This window comes from Balaenoptera musculus, chromosome 4 (assembly GCF_009873245.2).
Source record: "Balaenoptera musculus isolate JJ_BM4_2016_0621 chromosome 4, mBalMus1.pri.v3, whole genome shotgun sequence".
NCBI classification, from domain to species: Eukaryota; Metazoa; Chordata; class Mammalia; order Artiodactyla; family Balaenopteridae; genus Balaenoptera; species Balaenoptera musculus.
Window position 1 is genome coordinate 36,695,213 of NC_045788.1, and position 25,942 is coordinate 36,721,154.

At 37.8% G+C, this 25,942-nt stretch overlaps 1 protein-coding gene across 1 annotated transcript in view; it reads left to right on the forward strand.

Annotated features, from left to right (window-relative positions):
• LEKR1 (leucine, glutamate and lysine rich 1) overlaps positions 1-25,942 on the forward strand; it is a 284,048-nt gene that overhangs the window by 227,473 nt on the left and 30,633 nt on the right. The window contains exon 12 of the mRNA XM_036851365.1: positions 16,920-17,013. Within this exon, the coding sequence (XP_036707260.1) occupies positions 16,920-17,013 (94 nt within the window). The remainder of the gene's footprint in view (positions 1-16,919; positions 17,014-25,942) is intronic.

Below are 25,942 nucleotides of genomic sequence, written 5' to 3' on the forward strand. Positions count from 1 at the left end.
GATGGGGAGGAGCGGGGCAGGGCACAGGGACAGTGCCAGAGAAAAGGGTGGCTATTTTTAAAATTCTGTTTAAAGAGAGCCCTCAGCTCTCATGCTTCTGGGCTACAGGGTGTCTTCGGCCAGGGCCAGAACTCTACCCAGAACTATGAATTTGTGATACCACTTCAGAAGTATTGTGGATTAAATAGGGTTTTGTGGGCTGGCCTGCAGGCCTAATTCCTTTTTTATGGAAAATTATTTCTATAGTAAAATGTGTTGGGAATTTCCTATAACCAACTTACAAATACATTTTAGAAGGGCATATGTGTTTAAGCTTGGAGACTGCCCACGTATAACGCTCAGAGAAATTCATTTATGCAGTAACGTGTGGCCTAAAACCGTACTGCTGAGACACACAGCTGTTTGTAATAGTCCGCACCCTATGCGTTCCTCCCCAAGAGCTGTGTTGGCCCTATCTTGGTGAATTCCAAGAAAAAATATAGAAAAATACTTATTATGATTTACTTGCCAGTAATATGACAGGATTAGTGAAGAATGTCGTTGGAGGAAAAGCTTCATTGTGACCGAAGTTGGGGGCAAGTGGCTTATGTGTAAATTGTTCTGTGAAATAAGCAGTTATCTGTCTGTGTCTCTATCAGCTAGCTCTTTACCTCTCTTAAGTGAAATTTACTTAATTTCTCCCTGTCGCCCTGAAGCATACCTTTGAGGCTATAGGGAAGGATTTTATTTCCCCTCCTACACCCACAACATTAACTTCTTTTTCAATTTCCTCATCCTCTTCTCTCTCTTTGTTTTTTCTTCTTTAATTGACAGCTCTAAACCCTCACCTCAGAGAAATGTACATAAAATCTAGCAAATTATTTCAGGAGGTTCATGGAATTTCCTGTTCTGTATATGACACAACCCCATGGTCAAACATACCTGTTTCTTCAGGCTCTCTCTTCCCCTTCTCCCTGCTTCCTTTCTTCTCTCCTCCCCACTTTCTCGCTCTCAAGCTCTCTCACACACCATCACCAGGTTTCACAGTCATGGGGAGCCCTCTTGGTGCTTCTGTGGACATGATCTTGTCTTCACACTGCCCTGAGTGAGATGCATCATTGTGTGGTGCTCATCAGAAAGGGTTAGGGACCTGAAAACCAGCCTGAACTCTGCTCTCCTCACCACTTGCCACAGAGGAAGGGGCTTATTTCTCTTGCATAAGCATGCCATTCCTTCCTCACCAAGCTCTATGTACCTGGGTCGGCCCCCACCCAGAGGGAGCACTTTTTCTAATTCACCAACCCAGAGGGCAAGCCATTTTCAAATTTGCACAAAGGCCCTGGCTAGCAGAGCTGTGACCCTCTCTTGTGAAGCAGGTATCATTTTCCACATTTTACACTTGAAGAAACTGAGGTTAAGCAAGGCTAAATGTCTTGCCCAGGGCTACATAACTGGCAAAGACAGAAATCAAGCTCCGTTGTATCTAGCTTTATAAACTGTGTTCCCTCCACTACAGTTTACACAGTTCCCTTAGCATTTGTCTTGAAGGGATCAGTTCTGTCAGCTTCTCTTTCTCAATCATGTTGTAACACTGAGTCTTCAGGGGACTCCCAGCCCTGCAGAAAGCAGAAAATCCCAGAGTACCCCCTCTTCCCCTCCTCTTGCCTTCTTACCCCACCTCTCCACTCTTTCAGGATTCTTCCATTCATTTAATAAATATAAGATGGTGACTTTTGTCTTCCTTTCTCTAGTGCCTTAGCAAAGTCAGAAGTGGAGCTATATCTTCAGAACAAAAGTAGAATAAAAACATTTCACAACACATTCTATAAGGAGAGAAACTTGGTGTTTAGTTACTTTGATGAGGCTTGTCATACTTTCATGAAGGCTAGAAGCAATAAGAAGTGTAGAATATAAAAAGGGATGTGGAAGCAAGGTTTCAAGGGTTCTGTTACCTCGTGGTAGTGTCGCTTAGTATAAAAAGAACGGACTTAGGCAAACATAGGTTTAAATCTAGTGTCAAGTTTGGACAACTGGCTTAACCACTTTAAGGGTCATTTTCCTTATCTGTAAAATGGGCATATTAATAATAGCTACCTTCTTGTGAAGATTAAAGCATCTAGTATCATGCCTGGTAGGTTGTAGGTGCCCAGAAAGTATTAATTTCCTTTCTTTCATCTTCATTTAGGTTGCTAACCTCTTAAAGCAACATATCTTTTATACCCTGCATTGGTGATGTAGATATTCAGTAAATATCTGTTGAATTCAGTGTTATCTGCTTTACTCTTAGAGTTGTAAAGATTAGTCCATGGAGTGATTTATTTTGGATGCAATTCTGTTAGTTTAGAGTGTTATGAAATGAAGTGTTCTAAGTAATATCATTCTAAAATAACAAACCTTATCAGGTATTTTTCCCAAGACATACCTCTTTCTCTGATTTCCTGTCTGTCAACAACTCTCAGAACAAGAGACTTGCCAAACTTCTTATGATATCACAGACACTGCTTTTAACAGTGGCAGGAGTTGTGGCAAAATCAAAATTATCTCTTTGATTGACAATGTGAAGACATCTCTAAAAGAACAACTTGTGAAACAGAATTTAAAGCTGTCATTTGGCATTATGGTTTGACATTTGTTTGCAGTTACGTTTTTAACTACAATTAAGGGAATTAGATTTTTGCATGTATGTAAGAAATTAGATTCTCATTTTCTTTTTGGTCTAAGAATTTAAAAGTTAATTTTTTTTTTAAAATAAATACTCTTAATTATGAGTAGATCCTAATTTGCCTATTGTGCCAACTCCAAAAATGTTATTTTTAAAAAAAATCTGATGAAATTACAGGGTAGAGAACCCTAGGCTGGTACAAGCTTGAACCAGCTTTACCTCTTGTGAATTATGTCACTTTAGATAGTCATTTACCCCTCAGGATCTTCTAAAAATTAGGAAATTGCATTAATATATTTCCAATGAGTGGCAAGAAAGAATGACCATATCCCTAGAGACTATCCCTAGTGCCTGACACATAGTTGGGTACACAATAAATATTTGCTGGATGGATGTATGGATGAGTAGGAATGAATTTAACCCCAGTTAAACCACTGATCACAGGATTTAAAACTCGGAAGCTCTCATTGTCTGGTAGCAAATCAGCTTCTGACTTGCCAAAAATCAATTCGAACTCCTGGATTCTAGTGATGATCTTCTCTATCAGATTCTTACTAAAATCCAAATATAGGACCTGAATCTGTGTTGTTTCTTATTATTCTAAAGCATGAATACCTCTAGAACTGGCTGTAAAGGGGAAATTGGATATCTGTATGATATTCAAAAACAGGTGCACATTTTCAGCTTTTTAAAATATGAATATGCCTCTAACAATATTTTATTTCTAGAAATCCTCTAAATTTCTCTCAGAGAGGCTCACTAGAGTCAAAGTTGATCCTTTATAGTTTCTTTCAAGGCAAGACTGCTTTTTCTTTATCAATGTCTTAAGATGGTTCTACAATCCTGAATAATGTGCAAGCTCTTTCTTGAGTTTACTATATAAGTGTGATTTTTATTTTTGGAATCAAGATTATCTTTTTCACACATATAATCATCTCTGTATACATTACCCAGTGCCCATTCCATGGTAATCAAGGACAGTGTGTTTGTAACATCATGTATAATCATTCTTTCTGCCTTGTCTCATTAAAGAATTGCACTGAAGAGTGGAGAACAGAGGCTCAGCAGGAATCAATGAGATATGAAAGTCCTAATTTCTGTAGCTTTAATGTCAAGCAAAATTATCATCACAAACACAAGTTCATAAATTTTATAACAGTTCACTCAAAACACCTTATATTCTGTGGAAATGTCATAAGGAACTTTATGACTCTTTGTCAATTCAGTGAATGATTATCACTTCATCAACATTGTTTGAACCTTGGCTTACTATATTTTGGCTTCTATAATCTGCTAGCCTTTCACGATTTTTATTCTAAAGGGATACATATAACAGCAGTGTTTTGTACTGGGTCCATCAGAGGAAAGTATATGGAATGGATTCTACTTTTGTTGATATCAAAATTATAACTGTCTCCAGGGAGACTAAAATTTGAGCATCTCAAATATTCAGTACCATCCATTTTATAGTAAAGGTAACTTCTAATGTACTCACAGACATCCATCTGAAAATGCTCATTGGAATTTTCTAATCAGTAAGACCTCTTTTCAAATAGGAAACCTGGCTTAAGAAATAAAGTGGATCAAATTGCCAGGACTCTGCTGCCTAGCCACTTCTAACAAGCACATAGCGAGCCACATCCATTCTATGGTACTGGTATTTTGAAAACCAAGTGAAGTGCTACTTTATTTGCCTTGACTGTTGCTCCTTATTTTATCAAGTTTACTACTATAAGATTCTACTCTTATACCTGAAAGTTGTGTAATAACATTTGAAGGTAAACCAGCATCGTTTTCTATCTCTGCTATAACAATTACCACAAACTTAGTGGCTTAAAACAACACAAATTTATACAGTTCTGGGAGTCAGAAGTCCAAATGAGTGTTAAGGGGCTAAAATCAAGATGTCAATAGGGCTGGCTCTTTCTGGAGCCTCCAGGGGAGAACCCATTCCTTGCTTCTTCCAGCTTTTAGAAGCTGCTGGCATTCCTTGGATCCTGGCCTCATAAATCTAATCTATGCTCCCATTGTCACATCACCACCTTCCCCCCCCCCCCGCCCCCACATTAACCTTCTTGCCTCTCTCTCATAAAGACCTTGATAATTATACTTAAGGCACATCCAGATGAACCAGGATAATCTCCTTATCTCAAGATCCTTAATGTAATCACATCTGCAAAGTCCCTTTTGCCATATTTACAGACTTTGGGGATTAGGACATGGATATCTTTGAAGGCAATTATTTAGCCTACCACAACTGTGACAAGTTAAAAATAGCTATTATCAACCCTAGAGCAACCATCAAATAAACTAAACAAAGAGTTATAGCTAATATGCCAACAAAGCAGATGAAAGTAAATCATAAGCCATATGCAAAATCCAAAAGAAGGCAGAGAAAGAAGGCCAAGGAAACAACAGATGGGGCAAATAGATAAGATGGTGGATTTAAGTCTAACTGTATCACAATTCAATTAAATGTAAATTGTCTATACATTCTAATTAAAAGATAGAGATTTTCAGATTGTATAAAAAAGTAAGATTCGGCCATATACTGCCTACAGGAAATGTATTTGAAAAGTAAAGATACAAAAGGCTAAAAGTAAAAGAATGGAAAAAGATATACCATGCTGACACTAATCAAAAGAAGCTAGAATGTGTTTATTAATATCAAGCTAGGTAGATTTTAGAACAAAGACTATTACCAGGAATAAATAAATTCATTTCATAATGATAAATAGACCAGTTCATCAGAAGGACATGACAATCCTAAATGTTTGTGCCTCTAATACAGAGCTTAAAAATACGTGAAGCAAAAACTGATAGAACTACAAGGAGAAGTAGACAAATTCACAATTATTGTTAGAGATGTCAATAGCTCTCTCTTAACAATAGGTAAAACAAGTACACAGAAAAATTAGTAAGGCTATAGAAGACTTGAACTTTACAATCAATCAACTTAACCTAATTGACATTTATACAACATTCCACCCAACAGCAGCAGAATACACATTTTTTTCTCCAAGAGCATACAAAATATTCACCAAGATAGACCATAAATTTGGCTATAAAACAAAACCAAAGAAAATTTAAAAGGACTCAAATCATACAAAGTGTATTCTCTGGTCACAATGTAATTAACTTAGAAATAAATAACAGAAAAGTATCTGGAAAATCCCCCAAATATTTGTGAACTATAACACAATTCTAAATGAGATATGGGTCAAAGAAAATATCAAAGGGGAAATTACAAAGATTTTTTAACTAAATGGGAATGAAGACATCAAAATGTGTGGAATATCACTAAAGCAAAACTTAAGGGAGCAAATTTATGGCAATAAATGTCTATGTGAAAAAAGAAAAAAGGTCAGCTTCCACCTTAAGAAGTTAGAAAAAGAAGAGCAAACAGAACCCAAGATAAGCATAAGAAAGTAAATAATAATGATCAGAGCAGAAATCAATGACATAGAAAACAGTAAAACAATATAGAATATCAATTAAACAATCAGTTTCTTTGAGGAGATCAATAACATTAATAAATCTCAAGTCAGACTCATCAGGAAAAGAGAGAGAAGACAAAAATTTACCAACATCAGAAATGAGAGTGGTGACATTACATTCTTCAGATACTAATACATTAATAGAGGAATACTATAAACAACTTTATGCCATTAATTTTTTTAATTCAAAAATACTTTATTGCTAAAAAATGCTACCCACCATCTGAGTCTTCAGTAAGTAACATCAAAGATCACTGATCACAGATCATCATTACAAAATAATAATCATGAAAATTTTGAAATATTGCAAGACTTACCAAAATGTCACAGAGACACAAAGTGAGCAAATGCTGTTGGAAAAATGGTGCCACAAAGCCATTTGCTTGACTATGCCATTAATTTTGACAACTCTGAAAAATGGATACATTTTTTTGGAATATAAACTACCCAGGTTCACTAAAATGAATAGATGACCTGAGTTTATAATTTAAATTTTTCCCACAAAGAAAACTTCAGGCCTAGAAGGTTTCACTGGTAAATTTTATCAAGAATTTAAGGAAGAAATAGTATTAATTCTTCTTAAACTCTTCCAGAAAATGAAAGAGGAAGGAGTAGTTCTTAACTTACTTCATGAGGCCAGTATTACCCTGATACCAAAATCTGACAAAAGCATTACAAGCAAATTAACAGACCAACATCCCTCATGAGCACAGATGCAAAACTTGTAAACAAAATTTTAGCAAATTGAATCCAGCAACATAAAAAAGGAAAGAAACCATGAATGTGTGGAGTTTATCCCAAGAATGTAAGATCAGTTTAACATTCAAAAATCAATTATTGTTATTCAAAAAGTAAAAAAGAAAAACTCAATGATTATGTCAATAGAAACAAAACAGGCAGTTGGCAAAACAAAACGTTCATTCCTAATTTTTAAAAAAATCTCAGCAAAGTAGAAATAGAGGAAAACTTTTTCAAATTGATACTGGGCATCTAAGAAAACTGACAGATAACATCATACTTAATAGTGAGAGACTACATACTCTCCTCCTAAGATCAAGATCAAGAAATAAACACCTGCTGTCATCAGTTCTGTTCAATATTGTGCTGAAAGTTTTAGTCAGTACAGTCAGGCAAGAAAAAGAAATAAAAAGCATCAGACTGGAAAGGAAGAAATAAAATTTTTTATTCACAGATGATATGCTCACTAACATAGAAAACCCCATGGAATCTACAAAAGGAGTTACTAGAACTAATAAGTGGGTTTCGCAAAAGGTTGCAGGAAAAAAAGTCAACATCCAAAACCCAAATTAATTTCTGTATATTTGCACAGAACAATCAAAATTAAAAAGCAGTATTTATCAAAATATTTCAAAACACATGAAATACTTAGGGATGAATCTGACAAATAATGTGCCAGACCTGTACATTGAAAACTACATAACACTGCTGAGATAAATTAAGAGGATCTAAATAAATGGAGAGATATACAATGTTCATGGAACAGAAGCCTCAATATTGTTAACAGTTATCTCCAAATTGATTTATAGATTCAATGCAATCACAATCAAACCTCCAGCAAACATTTTTGTAGAAATTAACAAGCTAATTTTAAAATTCATATGGAAATGCAAAGGACCTAGAATAATCAAAACAACTTTGAAAAAACTTTGAGGAGCCAAAAGATCAAAGTCACTACCTAACTTCAAGATTTATTGTAAAGCTACAAATAATCAAGACAGTGTGGTATTAATCTCAAGATAGACAAATAGATCAATGGAACAGAATAGAGAATCCAGAAATAGGCACACATGTATGGTTAATTGATTTTCTACATGGGTGCCAAAGCAGTTCATTGGAGAACACATAGTTTTTTTCACCATTGGCACTGGAACAATTGTATATCCATATGCAAAAAATGAACTTCCATTCATACTGTGAAATGTATATATAGAGATTAATTCAAAATAGATCCTAGATCTAAATATAAAACCTAAAATTATAAAACTTATAGGAGAAAACAGGAGACATATCTTTGTGACCTTGGATTAGGCAAAGATTTCTTAGATTCAACCCCAAAAGCCCAATCCATAAAAGAAAAAAACCCTGATAAATTGGACTTCATCAAAGTTAAAACTTCTGTTCTTTAAAAGGCACTGTTTAGCGAATGAAGACAAGCCATCGTCATAGATTTGCACAATATATATGTCATAAAGGACTTGCCTTCAGAATATATAAAGAACCTTAGAAACTCAGATGACCATAAACAACCCAATAAAAAATGAGCAAAACATTTGAACAGACGCTTCACCAAAGATATACAGATGGCCAATAAGCACATAAAAAAGATGTTCAACATCATTAGTCATTAGGGAAATACAAATTAAAACCATAATGAGATACGACCACACACTTCTATTTTTTTTATTGATTTTTTTTTTTGGCCACACCTCACAGCACGTGGGATCTTAGTTCCCCGACGAGGGATGGAACCCATGCCCCCTGCTGTGGAAGCACGTAATCTTAACCACTGCACCGCCTGGGAAGTCCCACAAGCACACACTTTTAGAATGGCTAAAATTAGAAAGCCTGAACATACCAATTGTTGGCAAGATGTGGAGAAACTGGAACTCTCATACTCTGATGGTTGGGATGTAAAACAGTACAACTCTTTGGAAAACAGTATGGACGTTTCTTAAAAAGTTTAACGTACACTTACCTTGCTACTTAGCCATTTCACTCCTAGGTATTTACCCAAGAGAAATGAAGGGACATATCCATACAAATACTTGTACACAGATATTAATAGCTATATTTGTAATAGCCAAAACCTGTGAAACAACCTAAATGTCCATCAGCAGGTGAATGGATAAACAAATTGTGGTATATCCATGTGATGAAATACTACTCAGAAAAAAAAAAATAAAAAATAAACTATTGATTCATGGTACAACATGGACAAATCTAAAAGGAATTATGCTAAATGAAAAATGCGAAACACACAAAACAGAATATACTGTATGATATATAGAGAATTTTTATAGAATTCTGAAAGTGCAAACTAATGTATAATGACAGAAAGCAAACTCTTGATTGCTGGGGGCAAGAGGGCAGGAGTGAGGGATTCAAAAAGGGCATAGGGAAACCTTGGGAGATGATGGATATATCATTATTTTGATTGCAGTGATGGTTTTACACACATATGTTTATACATATGTCAAAACTCATCCAAGTGTATACTTTAAACATGTAGTTTACTGTTTTCAATTATATCTCAATAAATCTGTTTTGTTTTTTTTTTTAAATTCTCTTGGAACGATTTCTCCTCCAAATCTTCTATGGATAGGAAAGAAGTTGAGAAAGCTGTCTCTCAAAAGGGCAGAATTTCTAACACCCTCTTCTGATGTGGCAAGGCTGTATGATGGAAAAAAAAAAATTACATCTCAGAGAGGAAAGCCAGGAGCTATGGGGAAAAATGGATTGAGAAATCACTCCCAAGTGAAAGAACCACAGTCTAAGCAAGGAAGGTTCTCTACCTCCAGGGTAGAAATCCTCATAGTCGCTTCCGGTAGAATTTCAGAGTTGGGATGGACTCCACCTGATGCCAGGTGACTTACTGTGCACCTCCCGGTGAGAGGACTATACTATCCACACCTGATTCACATCAGACTTGGCCATTTGATTTGTTCTTGCCATTGAAATGGGAGAGGAGTGACATGCACTGATTCTGAGCAGAAACTTTAACAGATCCTATGTTTTCACAATTTTTCTTTTCTATCACAAAAGCAGTATTCCCAGGTAAGAATTGCTCCTTGGGAGCAATCCTTGGGCTACATCCTGGAACAAAACATGCAGAGCAAAGCAGCAGATGACATATATCATGAGCAGAAAATAAACTGACCTTGTTAGCCTCTGGGATTACAGACATGTTGAGTTTTGGATGACTCTGAAATATAAAAGTAGAGCAGTCAGGTGAGAGTTGGAAACATGAGTCAGATACTCAGAGAACAGATGTGAGCTGGAGATAAAATCTGGGAGTTGTCAGCAACTATTGCATTTTAACCATAGGCATGGATATGATCACTTAGAGAAAGAGTAGAGAGAGAGAAAAAAGAGGCCTCAGAACAAAGTGCTAAGGAGCACCAAACATGTAATTGACGGCAGAGAAAGATGATTCTGCAAAGGAGACGGGAATGGCCACATATTTGGAAGAAAGCCAGAATTGAGGGTTTTGTTTGTTTGTTTGTTTGTTTAATGTATTTATTTATTTATTTTTGGCTGCTTTGGGTCTTCGTTGCTCCACGCAGGCTTTCTCTAGTTGCGGCGAGTGGGGGCTACTCTTCGCTGCAGTGCGCGGGCCTCTCATTGCGGTGACCTCTCATGCTGCTGAGCACGGGCTCTAGGCACGTGGGCTTCAGTAGTTGTGGCACGCGGGCTCAGCAGTTGTGGCTCACAGGCTTAGTTGCTCCGCGGCATGTGGGATCTTCCCGGGCCAGGGATCGAACCCGTATCCCCTGCATTGGCAGGCTGACTCCCAACCACTGCGCCACCAGGAAAGCCCAGAATTGAGGTTTTAATGTAATCCCACTTTTACTGTCCTCATTCTTTGTTCCTTCTGCTTCACTTCCTTTCTCCAGCCTAGAGACTGCTTAGCAAGCATCAGAACCTGCTAGGTTCACCTCACATTTTAAAAGATAAATCTTCCTTTTACAACATTGCTGGCTTTTGAGCACCATTTGGACAGGGACCGTGCCCTCATTCACCTCTGTCTCTCCAGGTACTGCCTTGTCCATAGTGTGCATAGTGAGCAGTAAACTCCACCCTTCTGTTCACTTGCCATTTCCCTCTCCTTGGTCTTTGCCTTTAATTCTCTTTTCTCCAGATGCCCGTTATACTCTATGCTCAGGCTTTAACATTAATTGTTTTTATAAATACTGAGTAGTTACATAAAAGGTTTAGATAGGTATAAAGTATGAAGAACTACAATACAATGAATGCTCAGTTTAGGAAAAAGAGCCTTACCATTAGCGTTGAAGTCCCTTGGTGCTTCTCCTTATTCCACCACATGGCATCCTTGCTCAGAGGTAACCACCAACCTGCATTTTGTGGTTCTCAGCAAACTACGAAGAGATGGGAACTTCCTCAAACTGATAAAGAGCATCCACAAAGACCTACAGAAAACACCTGTTATTCCTTTGCTTCACTCTATAATTTTACCACGTGTGTTTGTATTCCTAAAAATAAATTAGATTTTGCATATATTTTTTCTACATAGAAATAAAATTATACTATATATATTACTCAGTGATTTATTCTTTGTGCTCAAGATTATGTCCCTGGGATTTTTGTCCATGATGTTACATGTAGCTGAAAATCATTCATTTCTTCATCTGTATTATACTCTGAAGTATACCACAATTTATTTATCTTTTCTGCTTAGCTATATTTCATAAATTTTGATGTGTAGAAATTTCATTATTGTTCAAGTCTAAGTATTTTGAAGTATCAGTTATGATTTTTTATTTGACCCAAGAGTTATTAAGAAACACATTTTTGAAAAGTTCCAAATACATGGAGATATTTATCTTTTGTTACCGACGTTTCTTTGTTTTCGTAGAATATGGATTATAACAGTGCTGTTCAGTAGAAGTATAATGTAAGCCACATATGTCACTTTAAAAATTTTAATTGCCATATTAGAAGAGTAAAAATAAATAGGTAAAAGTTATCTTAATTAATATATTTTACTTAACCCAATATGTAGGGTTAGGGTTAGGGTTAGGGCTTGTTTTTATCAAGCCTGTTTCTCTTAACTCATGAGTTTAGTTTATTTGCCATTATTATGATTGTTATTTTAAGTTTTCTATCAATAGTTCTCTCTCTTTTTCTACACTCTTTTCTCCTTTTGGGCCTTGGGCGGGGGCAACATTGTTGGAGTTTCTTTTATTTTCTTAGTGCATCTTCTTCTAATGGCATATTCTATTCTTTTAGTGGTTACTTCTGAGATTTTACCATGCATGCTTAATGAAGTCTAAAATTAATATCTCAAACTTCTCTTGAATAACGCAAACTTCTCTTGAATATCTCAGACTTCTCTTGAATAACGCAAACTTCTCTTGAATATCTCAAACTTCTCTTGAATAACACTGGAGCCCTGATAGTTGCCATCCTATATTCCACATTTTTGTCTAGTGTTCTAGTTCTATCCTTTTGTTAGCCCCACTGATTACACACAGTCAAAACTAATATTTTATACAGATGATATTTATTTACAAGTACTTACATACAGGGCTGGCTACATAAATTTCAGGCCCAGTGTAAAATGAAAACGTGGAGCCCCTTCAAAAAAAGAAAGAAGCTTTTTCCTTTCCTTCACCGTCTTTCTCTCAACTTGTCAGGGTCTGTTTTTGTTTGTTTGCTATTGAATCCTGTGCTCCCTTGGGCATGGAGAAATCGTAGCGTGGATGCACGCTCTCACGGGCACCCAAGGCCCTGCCCCAGACTCAGCCAAAAGGACACACATGGCAGACCCAACATTCTCCATGCCTGTGCCCACTGAAGCAGAGGATGACAGCAGATGCTAGGCAAGGGTCGGGGAGCAAAAGGTTGAGAACCATCCTGGGGAGACAGGGAGGTGGCGAAAGGTAGGCCTCTGTGTGAGCCGAGGTTCCAAGGCCCCAGCATGTGCGTGACTGTCCCATTAGACCTCACTTACAAAACACAGACTCAAAGATAAAGTTATTAAGAATTTATCAGTGGTGACCACAGAGCATTAAATCTGAAACCCAGGGCCCCCTTCAGAACATGGGCCCTGTACAGCTGTCTTGGTCACACGCCCAAGAAGCCCTCCCTGCCTGTGTGTTTGCCAGTTCCTTTGCTCACCATTTTTTCTTGATCGTCTGACCTTCCTTCTGAGATCATAATCCTTCCTGCAAAGCACATTTTTTAGACGTCGTTTAGCTGGCAGTAAACACTCAGATTTTATTTTTCTGAGCATATTTTATTTCGGCCTCTTTCTGAAAGATAGTTTTGCTGGGTACCCAACTTCAGATTGATGGTTATTTTCTCATGGGATTTTTAATATATTATTTTGCGGTTTTTGGCCTTCCTTCTTTCTATTGGAGAATAAGCTTTCAATATGTTTGCGTTCCTTTGAAGACAGTATGTTTTATTTCCTCTCCAGCGTCTTTTAAAATCTCTTTTAACTCCAATATTCTTCATTTTCACTACCAGGTGCCAGATATGAGATTTATTTTTATTTATCTTGCTTGGAATCCTTTGGGCTTCCTAGATTTATGGGTTGGTATTTTTCATCAATCTGTAATGTCCTTCCTCTCCCTTTCTCTCTCATTTGCTTCTGAAATGGTAAATAGAGAAATATTAGATCTTTTCACTCTGTCCTCCATATATAAACCTCTTTTTTTTTTTTTAAATCACAGCCTTATAAATATCTTTGTGTTTTTTTTTTTTTAAACTTTGGGTTTATTTATTTATTTATTTATTTATTTATTTATTTATTTATTTATTTATTTATTTATGGCTGTGTTGGGTCTTCGTTTCTGTGCGAGGGCTTTCTCTAGTTGTGGCAGGTGGGGGCCACTCTTCATCGTGGTGCGCGGTCCTCTCATTATCGCGCCCTCTGTTGTTGCCGTGCACAGGCTCCAGACGCACAGGCTCAGTAATTGTGGCTCACGGGCCTAGTTGCTCTGCGGCATGTGGGATCTTCCCAGACCAGGGCTCGAACCCGTGTCCCCTGCATTGGCAGGCAGATTCTCAACCACTGTGCCACCAGGGAAGCCCCCAACCTCTTTTATATTTTACATATTTTTGACATCATGTACTGCACCCTGTATAATTTCTTTGAATCTCCCTTTCAGTTTATTACTTCATTTTTAGCTGTGAATAATCTGCTATCGGACCATCTACTGAGTTTTTCATCTCAGTTATTATATGCTTCATTTCTTCAAGTTTGATTGGTTCGTTTCAGATTTCATTAGTCATTTAAATTAATCTTTTATTTCTTCCAACATATTGTACATCCTTATTTATATTCAATATCTGAAAATACTTTAGAATTTGTGGCTTTGATTATGCTATCATTTGTGTCTGCTCATTCTTCCTCTTACTAGCTTTAAAAAAAAATAATTTTGGGATTCTTAAAATTATGGTCTCATAGGTCTTGAATTTTTATCTGTAGGAATTCTCTGAGTTTCAAGTTGAAGATAGGTTTCTCCCAAACATATTGGTGTTCCTCCTACTAGGCAGCTGGAGGCAAGGTTATCCTAACACCGTTGTAAGATATCTCCTCAATATGAAGCTTTTTGGACCACTCAGGTAGTGTGAATTCAGGATACAAACCTGCACTGGGATTGGCATGTGTTTATAAATTCTTGTGGGAGATTTGTATTTTCCCCTCTACCTAGCACCAAACTTCAAAGCCGGAAATTTCTTTTTTGTTCCTTGAGAGGGGATGTTATTTGTATTTTACACATACTGGGTGAGAATTTCATATTCTGACATACAGTATGACAAAAATGCATACTGCATGTGTCACTCTTTGAGATGCAGTTTCATGCAGGTGAGTTTCCTCTCAAGCTCTTCCTTTCTCTCCTGACTCCAGTGCCCTTCATGGCTGTGAAATTTAATGCTCAAGTACATCAGATTTGGAAAATACCTTCAAGGTGAGAGTTGGCTTCAATGCTCTACTTATTGTTGGGGTTCTTCCTTTTACTCCATTTTTTTAAACCATTAGTTTGGAATAATTTTGTATTTAAAGAAAAGTTACAGAGACAGTACAGAGAATTTGTTTCCCTCTGGTCCATTTTTCATAACCATGGAACATATGTAAAAACTAAGAAATTAATATGGATATAATACAATTAACTAACCTATAGACTTTATTCAAATTTCACTAGTTTTCCACTGATAACCTTTTTCTGTCCTTTCTCTTGATTTGTGTTTCCTGCATCTTCCTAACTTTTTGTCCAGATCACTGATGAATTTTAAGATTTTTTTTATAAGTGAAAAAAAAACTTTACTTATTTTCAGTAGGAAAGTTGTCAAAGTACCTAGTCTGACACAGTTCTGAAAAAAAAGTCTGGGGAGTTTTGTTCTTTTCAATCATTTTCCCTCAAATAATATTCATAATCCTGGCTACCAAGTTGATGTGTCTTTATGTTCATGACCTTAAAATTTTCTAGCCTAGAAATGTAGGCACTATTTTTATTAAAAAATGTTTAATAATACTGTAAGAGTGAGATGAGAATAGAGATCAAGATAGATTGACAGTCTATTACAATACTCTTGGTGGGAAATAAAGTCAAGAACCTTAACTGTTAGTAGTCATAAAGGAAGGGAGGAAATAGTTCGAGGTGCACCAAGGAGCAGAATACATAGAACTTGTTACTGAATGGATGTGGTAGAACAAGAAGAAGGAAAAGTCAGAGATGACTCAGGGATTTCAAGCTACAGATTGTGACTGTTGAAGGTTTCAGAAGTCAAAAGGAAAGGCAAGACCGTTGGAGATGATGATGAATTTGTTTTTTGATGTGTGGAATCTTTGGTGTTGATGGCTCGTCAGGGTGGAGATGTCTAACAGGCAGTTATAAATGAAAGCCACAAGTTTGAGAAAAGGGGTCAGAACTAAAGGGAAGAGGGTGATGATGGAAAACAAAGGCATTAGAAAGAGGAATAAGCAATGGAAAAGAATCACCTACACAGAAAATAAGAAGGGTTATGATGATTATAGAAGGGGGTGGAGGGACTCCCTGATCAACAGGCATACTTTTGCCACTACTTGTGATATTTAAAGTCTTAACTTCAGGGCCCCTGGAGAAACGTTCTTATGAATCTCCCACACTTACTTCTACCCAGAGGGTCACAAACTTAGCTTTAAGACCCAATTACGTGGGGACTTCTCTGGTGGCACAGTGGTTAAGAATCCACCTGCCAATGCAGGGGACATGGGAAGATGCCACATGCTGTGGAGCAACTAATCTCGTGTGCCACAACTACTGAGCCTGCATGCCACAACTACTGAAGCCCGCACACCTAGAGCGGTTGCTCCGCAACTGCAATGAGAAGCCCGTGCACCACAACGAAGAGTAGCCCCCACTAGCCACAACTAGAGAAAGCTCACGTGCAGCAGTGAAGACCCAACACAGCCAAAGATAAATAAATAAATAAATAAATTTATTTAAAAAAGATCCAATTACGTGGATTAAAATATTAAAATGTTCTTTGTGTTTTCTCTCCTATTTTCTAGTATGTTTTGTACTATACCACATCTTAGATATTACCCTCTACTTAATTCAGTCTGTTCCTATTAGCACTTGAGATAAATAAAAGAAAAATAAGTCTAGCAGGAACCACAAACGTGCTGATTTTGTGTCATATCCCAGCACATTTTCCTCTTTTAAATAAACAAAATATTACCTAGTGTTAGAATTTAGTCATAAACTTTAGAACCACAATGTATAGTATTTTATTATATTTGTGACTACACATATGTTGTTACTATTTCATGCAAAAATAATAATATTACTTATTAAGCAAAAATTAAGCCTGAGAAAATACTTACCTTGTTGCCGGTGTTTTTAAATTGCTGTTAACAATAGTTAAAATAGTATGTAGTAGCAGTACACACACACACATATGTATATATATATTTCTAAAAAGAAGAATAAACAGACTGAATTGTGAAATAATCCCTGAGGCACGAACTGTAATTTAAGAAGGGTGTTAAGGGTGTGTCTTGACTCATATGTTGTGTTTATGGTTTTCAGGGAATCGATGCTGATTTCACATCAGAAAAGCATCGAGCAGTTGCAGGAAACCCTTAGACAGAAGCTGCTGGACGGTGATAACTGGAGGGAGAAGGTAACAATAATGTGGCTTTCAGCAGCATGTGTCTTGTTTTTCAAAAATTCTGTCCATTTGCCAGACTACTTCAGATAGGTTTCTTTGCTTCTATGCACACCTTTGATTCTTTCTGGAATTTCCTAGACCAAACGTGCTTACAATATATGTTTTTTACAAAATATTAGACAAGTAGGAAGTTAAAACATAAGAAGAGAATTTGAAATCTTATAAGATTAAGATAGCCGTTAGTTCTTATGTAAAAGCATAATTTTTACTTTTAAATATTTACCCTTTTCCCCATAAAATGACAGAATCTGCATTTGACTACATCCTTAAAAGCAGGGAATATTAATTCATTCTTATGATTTCTCTGCTTTTAAGAAGATAATACAAGAGAATGAACAATGACTTAAAATTATTCAGTTATAAACTTTTGGCAAATAAAATGAATAAGTATTTAGTTCACTATTTACAAAGAAGATGTTTGCTTTTAGAGTATGAAAAAATTGCATTGACTTTTGTCTTTGGACTTTTCTATATTTTTCAAACTTTCAACAATGAGTGTGTATTGCTTTCATAATTTTAGAGAATACAAATCATACTTTTAAAATTGTTGGCCTCTGCCTTCTCAGGCCTTGCACAGCTCTAGTCATTGAGGCTATAGACATCATCTCCCTGTCATAAACTTCTCATACTTTTTGATTGATCCCTTGGCTTTATCATGCATACTGTGCTGAAACCTTCCAAGCTGTTTCTTTTCCCCCACCAGTACCTAATCCTAGCTCTAGCCTTCTGTCTTGGTTTTCTGATTATGTCTTACATGTGCATCTAGAACTAGAGCTGGCTACTGAAATTCAGATTGTTTGACTGAAGTCCCAACAACCTATTTGGTTATCATCAGATGCTTCTCCTTGGTGACTAGACCTTATAACTTGTAACCTCAAGCAACAGTTGGTGGCCACCTTCAAACTAATGTCTCCACCTGGAATTCCCCACTCTGCCATCCACAGATGAAATCCTTTAGGTATTGTTGCTGGCTCAGGTTAATTAAATTTGTCACTTTCATTTCCAGTCTTCACACAGTTGGCCACACTCAACCAGTCTGGCCCTCTATAAATCAATCCCCCTTCCCTTATCCTTTGGGGACAGCACATTCAGGCTATAACAAAAATGCTCTCTATAGCAACAGTTCCATATGGGCAACAATTAAAATTTGAGAATATGGACTAAAGTTGCTCTAAGTGTCTCATTCTTTTGTTTTATTTTATAGCATAGGCTTCTTTTTATTATAGATCTTTATTGCAGTATAATTGCTTCACAATACTGTGTTAGTCTCTGTCGTACAACAAAGTGAATCAGCCACATGCACACATACATCCCCACACCCCCTCCCCCCCTTAAGCCTCCCTCCCCCCCCATCCCACCTATCTAGGTCATCACAAAGCACCAAGCTGATCTCCCTGTGCTATGCTGCTGCTTCCCACTAGCTAATTATTTTACATTCGGTAGTGTATATATGTTGATGCTACTCTCACTACACCCTAGCTTCCCCCTCCCTCCCCCCCATATCCTCAAGTCTACTCTCTATGTCTGCGTCTTTATTCCTGCCCTACCACTAGGTTCATAAGTATCTTTTTTTTTTTTTTTTAGATTCCATATATATGCGTTAGCATACGGTATCTGTTTTACTCTTTCTGACTTGGTTCCATGTTCTGGCTATTGTAAATAGTACTGCAATGAACATTGTGGTACATGTCTCTTCTTGAATTATGGTTTTCTCAGGGTATATGCCCAGCAGTGGGATTGCTGGGTCATATGGTAATTCTATTTTTAGTTTTTTAAGGAACCTCCATACTGTTCTCCATAGTGGTTGTATCAATTTACATTCCCACCAACAGTGCAGGAGGGTTCCTTTTTCACCACACCCTTTTTCTAGATTTTTTGATAATGGCCGTTCTGACCGGTGTGAGGTGATACCTCATTGCAGTTTTGATTTGCATTTCTCTAATAATTAGTGATGTTGAGCATCTTTTCATGTGCCTCTTGGCCATCTGTATGTCTTCTTTGGTGAAATGTCTATTTAGGTCTTCCGCCCATTTTTGGATTGGGTTGTTTGTTTTTTTGATATTGAGCTCCATGAGCTGTTCATATATTTTGGAGATTAATCCTTTGTCTGTTGTTTCATTTGCAAATATTTTCTCCCATTCTGAGGGTTCTCTTTTCATCTTGTTTATAGTTTCCTTTGCTGTGCAAAAGGTTTTAAGTTTAATTAGTTCCCATTTGTTTATGTTTGTTTTTATTCCCATTACTCTAGGAGGTGGGTCAAAAAAGATCTTGCTGTGGTTTATGTCAAAGAGTGTTTTTCCTATGTTTTCCTCTAAGAGTTTTATAGTGTATCGTCTTACATTTAAGTCTTTAATCCATTTCGGGTTTAGTTTTGTATATGGTGTTAGGTGGTGTTCTAATTTCATTCTTTTACATGTAGCTGTCCAGCTTTCCCAGCACCACTTATTGAAGAGGCTGTCTTTTCTCCATTGTATGTTCTTGCCTCCTTTGTCATAAATTAGGTGACCATATGTGTGTGTGTTTATCTCAGGGCATTCTATCTTGTACCATTGATCTATATTTCAGTTTTTGTGCCAGTACCATACTGTCTTGATTACTGTAGCTTTGTAGTATAGCTTGAAGTCAGGAAGCCTGATTCCTCCAGCTCCGTTTTTCTTTCTCAAGATTGCTTTGGCTATTCGGAGTCTTTTGTGTTTCCACACGAATAGTAAACTTTTTGTTCTAATTCTGTGAAGAATGCCATTGGTAGTTTGATAGGGATTGCATTGAATCTGTAGATTGCTTTGGGTAGTATAGTCATTTCACAATATTGATTCTTCCAATCCAAGAACATGGTATATCTCTCCATCTGTTTATGTCATCTTTGATTTCTTTCATCAATGTTTTATAGTTTTCTGAGTACAAGTCTTTTGCCTCCTTAGGTAGGTTTATTCCTAGGTATTTTGTTCTTTTTGTTGCAATGGTAAATGGGATTGTTTCCTTAATTTCTCTTTCTGCTTTTTCCTTGTTAGTGTATAGGAGCGCCACAGATTACTGTGCATTAATTTTGTATCCTGCAACCTTACCAAATTCATTGATTAGTTCTAGTAGTTTTCCGGTGACATCTTTAGGATTTTCTATGTATAGTAGTATCATGTCATCTGCAAATAGTGACAGTTTTACTTCTTCTTTTCTAATTTGGATTCCTTTTATTTCTTTTTCTTCTCTGATTGCTGTAGCTAGGACTTCCAAAACTATGTTGAATAAGAGTGGCAAGAGTGCACATCCTTGTCTTGTTCCTGATCTTAGTGGAAATGCTTTCAGTTTTTCACCATTGAGAATGACGTTTGCTGTGGGTTAGTCATAACATGGCCTCTATTATGTTGAGGTAGCTTCCCTCTATGCCCATTTTCTGGAGAGTTTTTATCATGAATCAGTGTTGAATTTTGTCAAAAGATTTTTCTGCATCTATTGAGATGATCATATGTTTTTTTATTCCTAAATTTGTTAATATGGTGTATCACATTGATTGATTTGCGTATATTGAAGAATCCTTGCAACCCTGGGATAAATCCCACTTGATCATGGTGTATGTTCCTTTTAGTATGTTGTTGGGTTCTGTTTGCTAGTGTTTTGTTCATGATTTTTGCATCTATGTTCATCAGTGATATTGGTCTGTAATGCTCTTTTTTATGTGATATCTTTGTCTGGTTTTGGTATCAGGGTGATGGTGGCCTCATAGAATGAGTTTGGGAGTGTTCCTTCCTCTGCAATTTTTTGGAAGAGTTTGAGAAGGATGGGTGTTAGCTCTTCTCTAAATGTTTGATAGAATTCACCTGTGGAGCCATCTGGTCCTGGACTTTTGTTTGTTGGAAGATTTTTAATTACAGTTTCAATTTCATTACTTGAGATAGGTCTCTTTATATTTTCTAATTCTTCCTGGTTCAGTCTTGGAAAATTGTACCTTTCCAAGAATTTGTCCATTTTTTCAAGGTTGTCCATTTTATTGGCATATAGTTGTTTGTAGTAGTCTCTTATAATTCTTTGTATTTCTATGATGTCAGTTGTCATTTCTCCTTTTTCATTTCTAATTTTATTGATTTGCGTCCTCTCCCTTTTTTTCTTGATGAGTCTGGCTAAGGCTATATCAGTTTTGTTTATCTTCTCAAGGAGCCAGCTTTTAGTTTTATTGGTCTTTGCTATTGTTTTCTTTGTTTCTATTTCATTTATTTCTGCTCTGATTTTTATGATTTCTTTCCTTCTACTGACTTTGGGTTTTCTTTGTTCTTCTTTCTCTATTTGCTTTTGGTGTAGGGTTAGATTGTTTATTTGAGATTTGTCTTGTGCCTTGAGGTGAGATTGAATTGCTATAAACTTCCCTCTTAGAACTGCTTTTGCTGTGTCCATAGGTTTTGGGTTATTGTGTTTTTGTTGTCATTTCTATGTATTTTTTTATTTCTTCTTTGATTTCTCCAGTGATCTCTTAGTTACTTAGTAGCTCACTGTTTAGCCTCCATGTATTTGTGGTTTTTACAGGTTTTTTCCTGTAATTGATTTCCAATCCCATAATGTTGTGGTCAGAAAAGATGCTTGGTACAATTTCAATTTTGTTAAATTTTCCGAAGCTTGATTTGTGACCCAAGATGTGATCCAGCCTGGAGAATGTTCTGTGTACACTTGAGAAGAAAGTGTATTCTTCCACTTTCGGGTAGAATGTTCTATAAATGTCAATTAAATCTATCTGCTCTATTGTGTCATTTAAAGCTTGCGTTTCCTCATTTATTTTCTGTTTGGATGATCTGTCCATTGGTGTAAGTGGGGTGTTAAAGTCCCCTACTATTATTGTGTTACCGTCGATTTCTCCTTTTATGGTTGTTAGCATTTGCCTTATGTATTGAGGTGCTCCTATGTTGGGTGCATAAACATTTATAATTGTTATATCTTCTTCTTGGATTGATCCCTTGATCATTATGTAGTGTCCTTCCTTATCTCTTGTAACAGTCTTTATTTTAAAGTCTATTTTATCTGATACGAGTATTGCTACTCCAGCTTTCTTTTGATTTCCATTTGCATGGAATATCTTTTTCCATCCCTTCACTTTCAGTCTGTATGTGTCCCTAGGTCTGAAGTGGGTTTCTTGTAGACAGCATATATATGGGTCTTGTTTCTGTATTCATTCAGCCAGTCTGTGTCTTTTGGTTGGGGCATTTAATCCATTTGCATTCAAGGTTATTGTCGATATGTATGTTCCTATTACCATTTTCTTAATTGTTTGGGGTTTGTTTTTGTGGGTCTTTTTCTTCTCTTGTGTTTCCAGCCTAGAGAAGTTTCTTTATAGCCTTTGTTGTAAAGCTGGTTTGGTGGTCCTGAATTCTCTTAGCTTTTGCCTGTCTGTAAAGCTTTTGATTTCTCTGTCAAATCTGAATGAGATCCTTGCTGGGTATGGTTGTAGGTTTTTCTCTTTCATTACTTTAAGTATATCCTGCCACTCCCTTGTGGCCTGCAGAGTTTCTCCTGAAAAATCAGCTGATAACCTTATGGAGATTCCTTTGTATGTTATTTTTTGCTTTTCACTTGCTGCTTTTAATATTTTTTCTTTGAATTTAATTTTTGTTAGTTTGATTAATATGTGTCTTGGTGTGTTTCTCCTAGGGTTTATCCTGTATGGGACTCTCTGTGCTTCCTGACTTGGGTGACTCTTTCCTTTCCCACGTTAGGGAAGTTTTGCTCTATAATCTCTTCTTATATTTTCTCAGACCGTTTCTTTTTCTCTTCTTCTTCTGGGACCCCTATAATTTGAATGTTGGTACACGTAGTGTTGTCCCAGAAGTCTCTGCGATTGTCTTCAATTCTTATCTTTTTTTTTTCTTTATTCTGCTCCTCGGCAGTTATTTCCACCATTTTGTCTTCCAGCACAAGTATTCGTTCTTCTGCCTCAGTTATTCTGTTATTGATTCCTTCTGGTGTATTTTTCATTTCAGTTATTTTGTTGTTCATCTTTGTTTGTTTGTTCTTTAGTTCTTCTAGATCTTTGTTAAACATTTCTTGTATTTTCTCAATCTGTGCCTCCATTCTATTTCTGAGATTCTGGATCGTCTTTACTATCATTACTCTGAATTCTTTTTCAGGTAGATTACCTATTTCCTCTTCATTTATTCGGCTTGTAGGTTTTTACCTTGCTCCTTCTTCTATGACATATTTTTTTGCTGTCTCACTTTTTTTCCTTTTTTTTAATGAATGGGATTGTGTTCCTGTCTTACTGGTTGTTTGGCCTGTGGTTTCCAACACTGCAGTTTCTAGGCTGTTGGGTAGAGCTGGGTCTTGGTGCTGCGATGAGGACCTCTGGGAGACCTTACTCCGATGAATATTCCCTGGGGTCTGAGGTTCTCTTTTAGTCCAGTGGTTCGGACTCGGGGCTCCCACCACGGGAGCTCAGGCCCGACTCCTGGCTCGTGAACCATGATCCTGCAAGCCATTCAGGGCAGCAAAAAAAAAAAAAAGGAGAACAATAACAAAGTAAAAACTGAAATTAGAATAGGAAACTAACAGCTATGTTAGAAAAAATATAAAAATAAAAATATAGATGAAACAACAACTGGAAGGTAAAACAGAACCACAATAGTAAAAAAAGAGGAGGAGGGAAAAAAAAGTGGAAAAGCCTTGGCTGTGGAGGGCGGGGCCTAAGCAGGGGTGAAGTTTGGGCAGTGGGCGGGCCCTATGCTTAGGACCCAAAGGGCTGGAAAAGGCGGCGGGTGGGTGGGGGGGTTGTGGGAAGGGGGGCTTAGCCTCAGCAGAACAGAAGGGACCCAGGCATGCCTCCTGCCTCTGGTCTCAGAGGGTGGGGGGGCCCCATCTGGGAGCCCAGCAGGCTTCCTGGGCTCCAGTGGGTGGTGCAAATGCCCTCTGCTCCTCTACTGTTCCTCCAGTCTGGAGGTCCCCTCCCACCTGCCTCTCCTGATCTCCCCGCCCTCCTTCCTATGCCGCCAGGACCCATGCGGCCTGGAGGGGGCTTTGGAGGGCGTGGGACTGGCCTGGGAGCTCAGCAGGCTCCCAGTGCCCGAGTGGGCGGGGCAAACCTCCTCTGCTCATTTCCTGATCCTCTGGTCCTGGAGGGCCCCTCTCGACTGCCTCTCCTGTTCTCTCCTGGCCTCCCTCCTATGCCCCCAGGACCAACCTGGCCCAGAGGGGACCACTGAGGGTGTAGGACCCAGCCCGAGAGCCGGGCAGACTTCCCTGGCTGATTGGGCAGGGGAAATGCTGGGCCTGCTCCCCCTCTGATCTGAGCCCCTGAGGGTCCCTCCAGGCGTGGAAACCCCTCCCCCTCCTGCCTCTCAGTCACCCCTCAGGGGCGCCGGGCCTGTCCAGGCTCCACTTCTCCTCCCCCCTCAGTCTCCCCACATCCTACTGGTGTGCTTGGGCATTCTTCCCATCTCCCTGGGTGTCAGGGTCCCCCACCAGCATCCGGCAGGCACCCTAGTTGAGGGGAGGTGTGAACTCTGCATCTTCCCACACCATCATCTTGACTCTGAACCTCCAGCATAGGCTTTTTCTTCTCCTTCTTCTCCAAAGCCCACACTTCTTTAATTCCTTCTATTTTTTTTAGCCTTGGTGTACTCAATTGGTTAGTCTATCCTTATTCACTTCCCCTACCCTTACCAATCCATGTTTAAAAATATGAAAAGATGATCCACCTATCTAGCAATCAAAAAAATTCAAATTAAAGCAAGGAGAGATTATTTTTTACTGCTTCAACTTTGTCTTGTGGTGAAGGTCTAGTGAGATAGTCTTTCATTCTTACTCTTTAAGAGACTGGAAATTACACACCCTTTTGGAGGGCAGCTTGGCAATACGTATAAAGAGATATTATAAACATCCCATCTTTTGAGTCAGAAATTTCACTGATGGATACTTCCCTGGTGGTCAAGAATCCACCTTACAATGCAGGGGGATGCGGGTTTGATCCCTGGTCAGGGAACTAAGATCCCACGTGCTGCGGGGCAACTAAGCCGACATGCCACAACTACTGAGCTCACATGCCTCAAGTAGAGCCCGCTTGCCGCAAACTACAGAGCCCGCACGCTCTGGAGCCTGTGCACCACAACTACAGAGCCCATGCCCCCTGGAGCCTACGCACCACAACTAGAGAAGAGAAAACCTGCGTGCCACAACTAGAGAGAAGCCCGCACACCACAATGAATATCCCGCATGCCTCAAAAAAGATCCTGCGTGCCGCAACTAAGACCCGACGCAGCCAAAAAGAAATAAAATAAATAAATAAAAAATAAATAAATCTTTGAAAAAATAAAAGAAATTTCACTGATGGAATTAGTGAAATGCAGATGAAGATTCACAGATCCTTCCTTTCCCTCAAACTCCTGAGCTCCTCTTAGATTGACAAAATGAACTTTCCTGCCTTTGCTTATGTAGAAGTTCCTCATCTCTTTGGTCACACCCCACCAATGACCTTCAGATATAATCCACTGGAAAAGAAGTCTCTGCATTCATGATCCACTCTAGTACTGCTGCTTACTGTGCCCTATCCCTGCGGTGCTAACACAGCATGCAGACCAAGTTAGTGTTAGCATCTGACCATATAAAGCTATATGTTCTTGCTTTATGCTAAGTTAATTTGTTGATGAAAATAAACATATGTGAGATTCTCTAAGTTCTTATTAAAACCATGATATCTTTCTAATAAATTAATTATATCATAGATGTATTTTGGCCTGTGTAATTTTCTTTAATATAAATGGACATTTCATTCTTTTGAGAGGACATGACTTTTTGTTAATAAATCTTATAATTTAGCTTAGCAGTAAATCAAGATCCAGACCAGTAAAGCCAACGAATGATAATTATGCTTGGCTGTGTTAGTTATTGAGACTATGAATTAAAAGTTCCC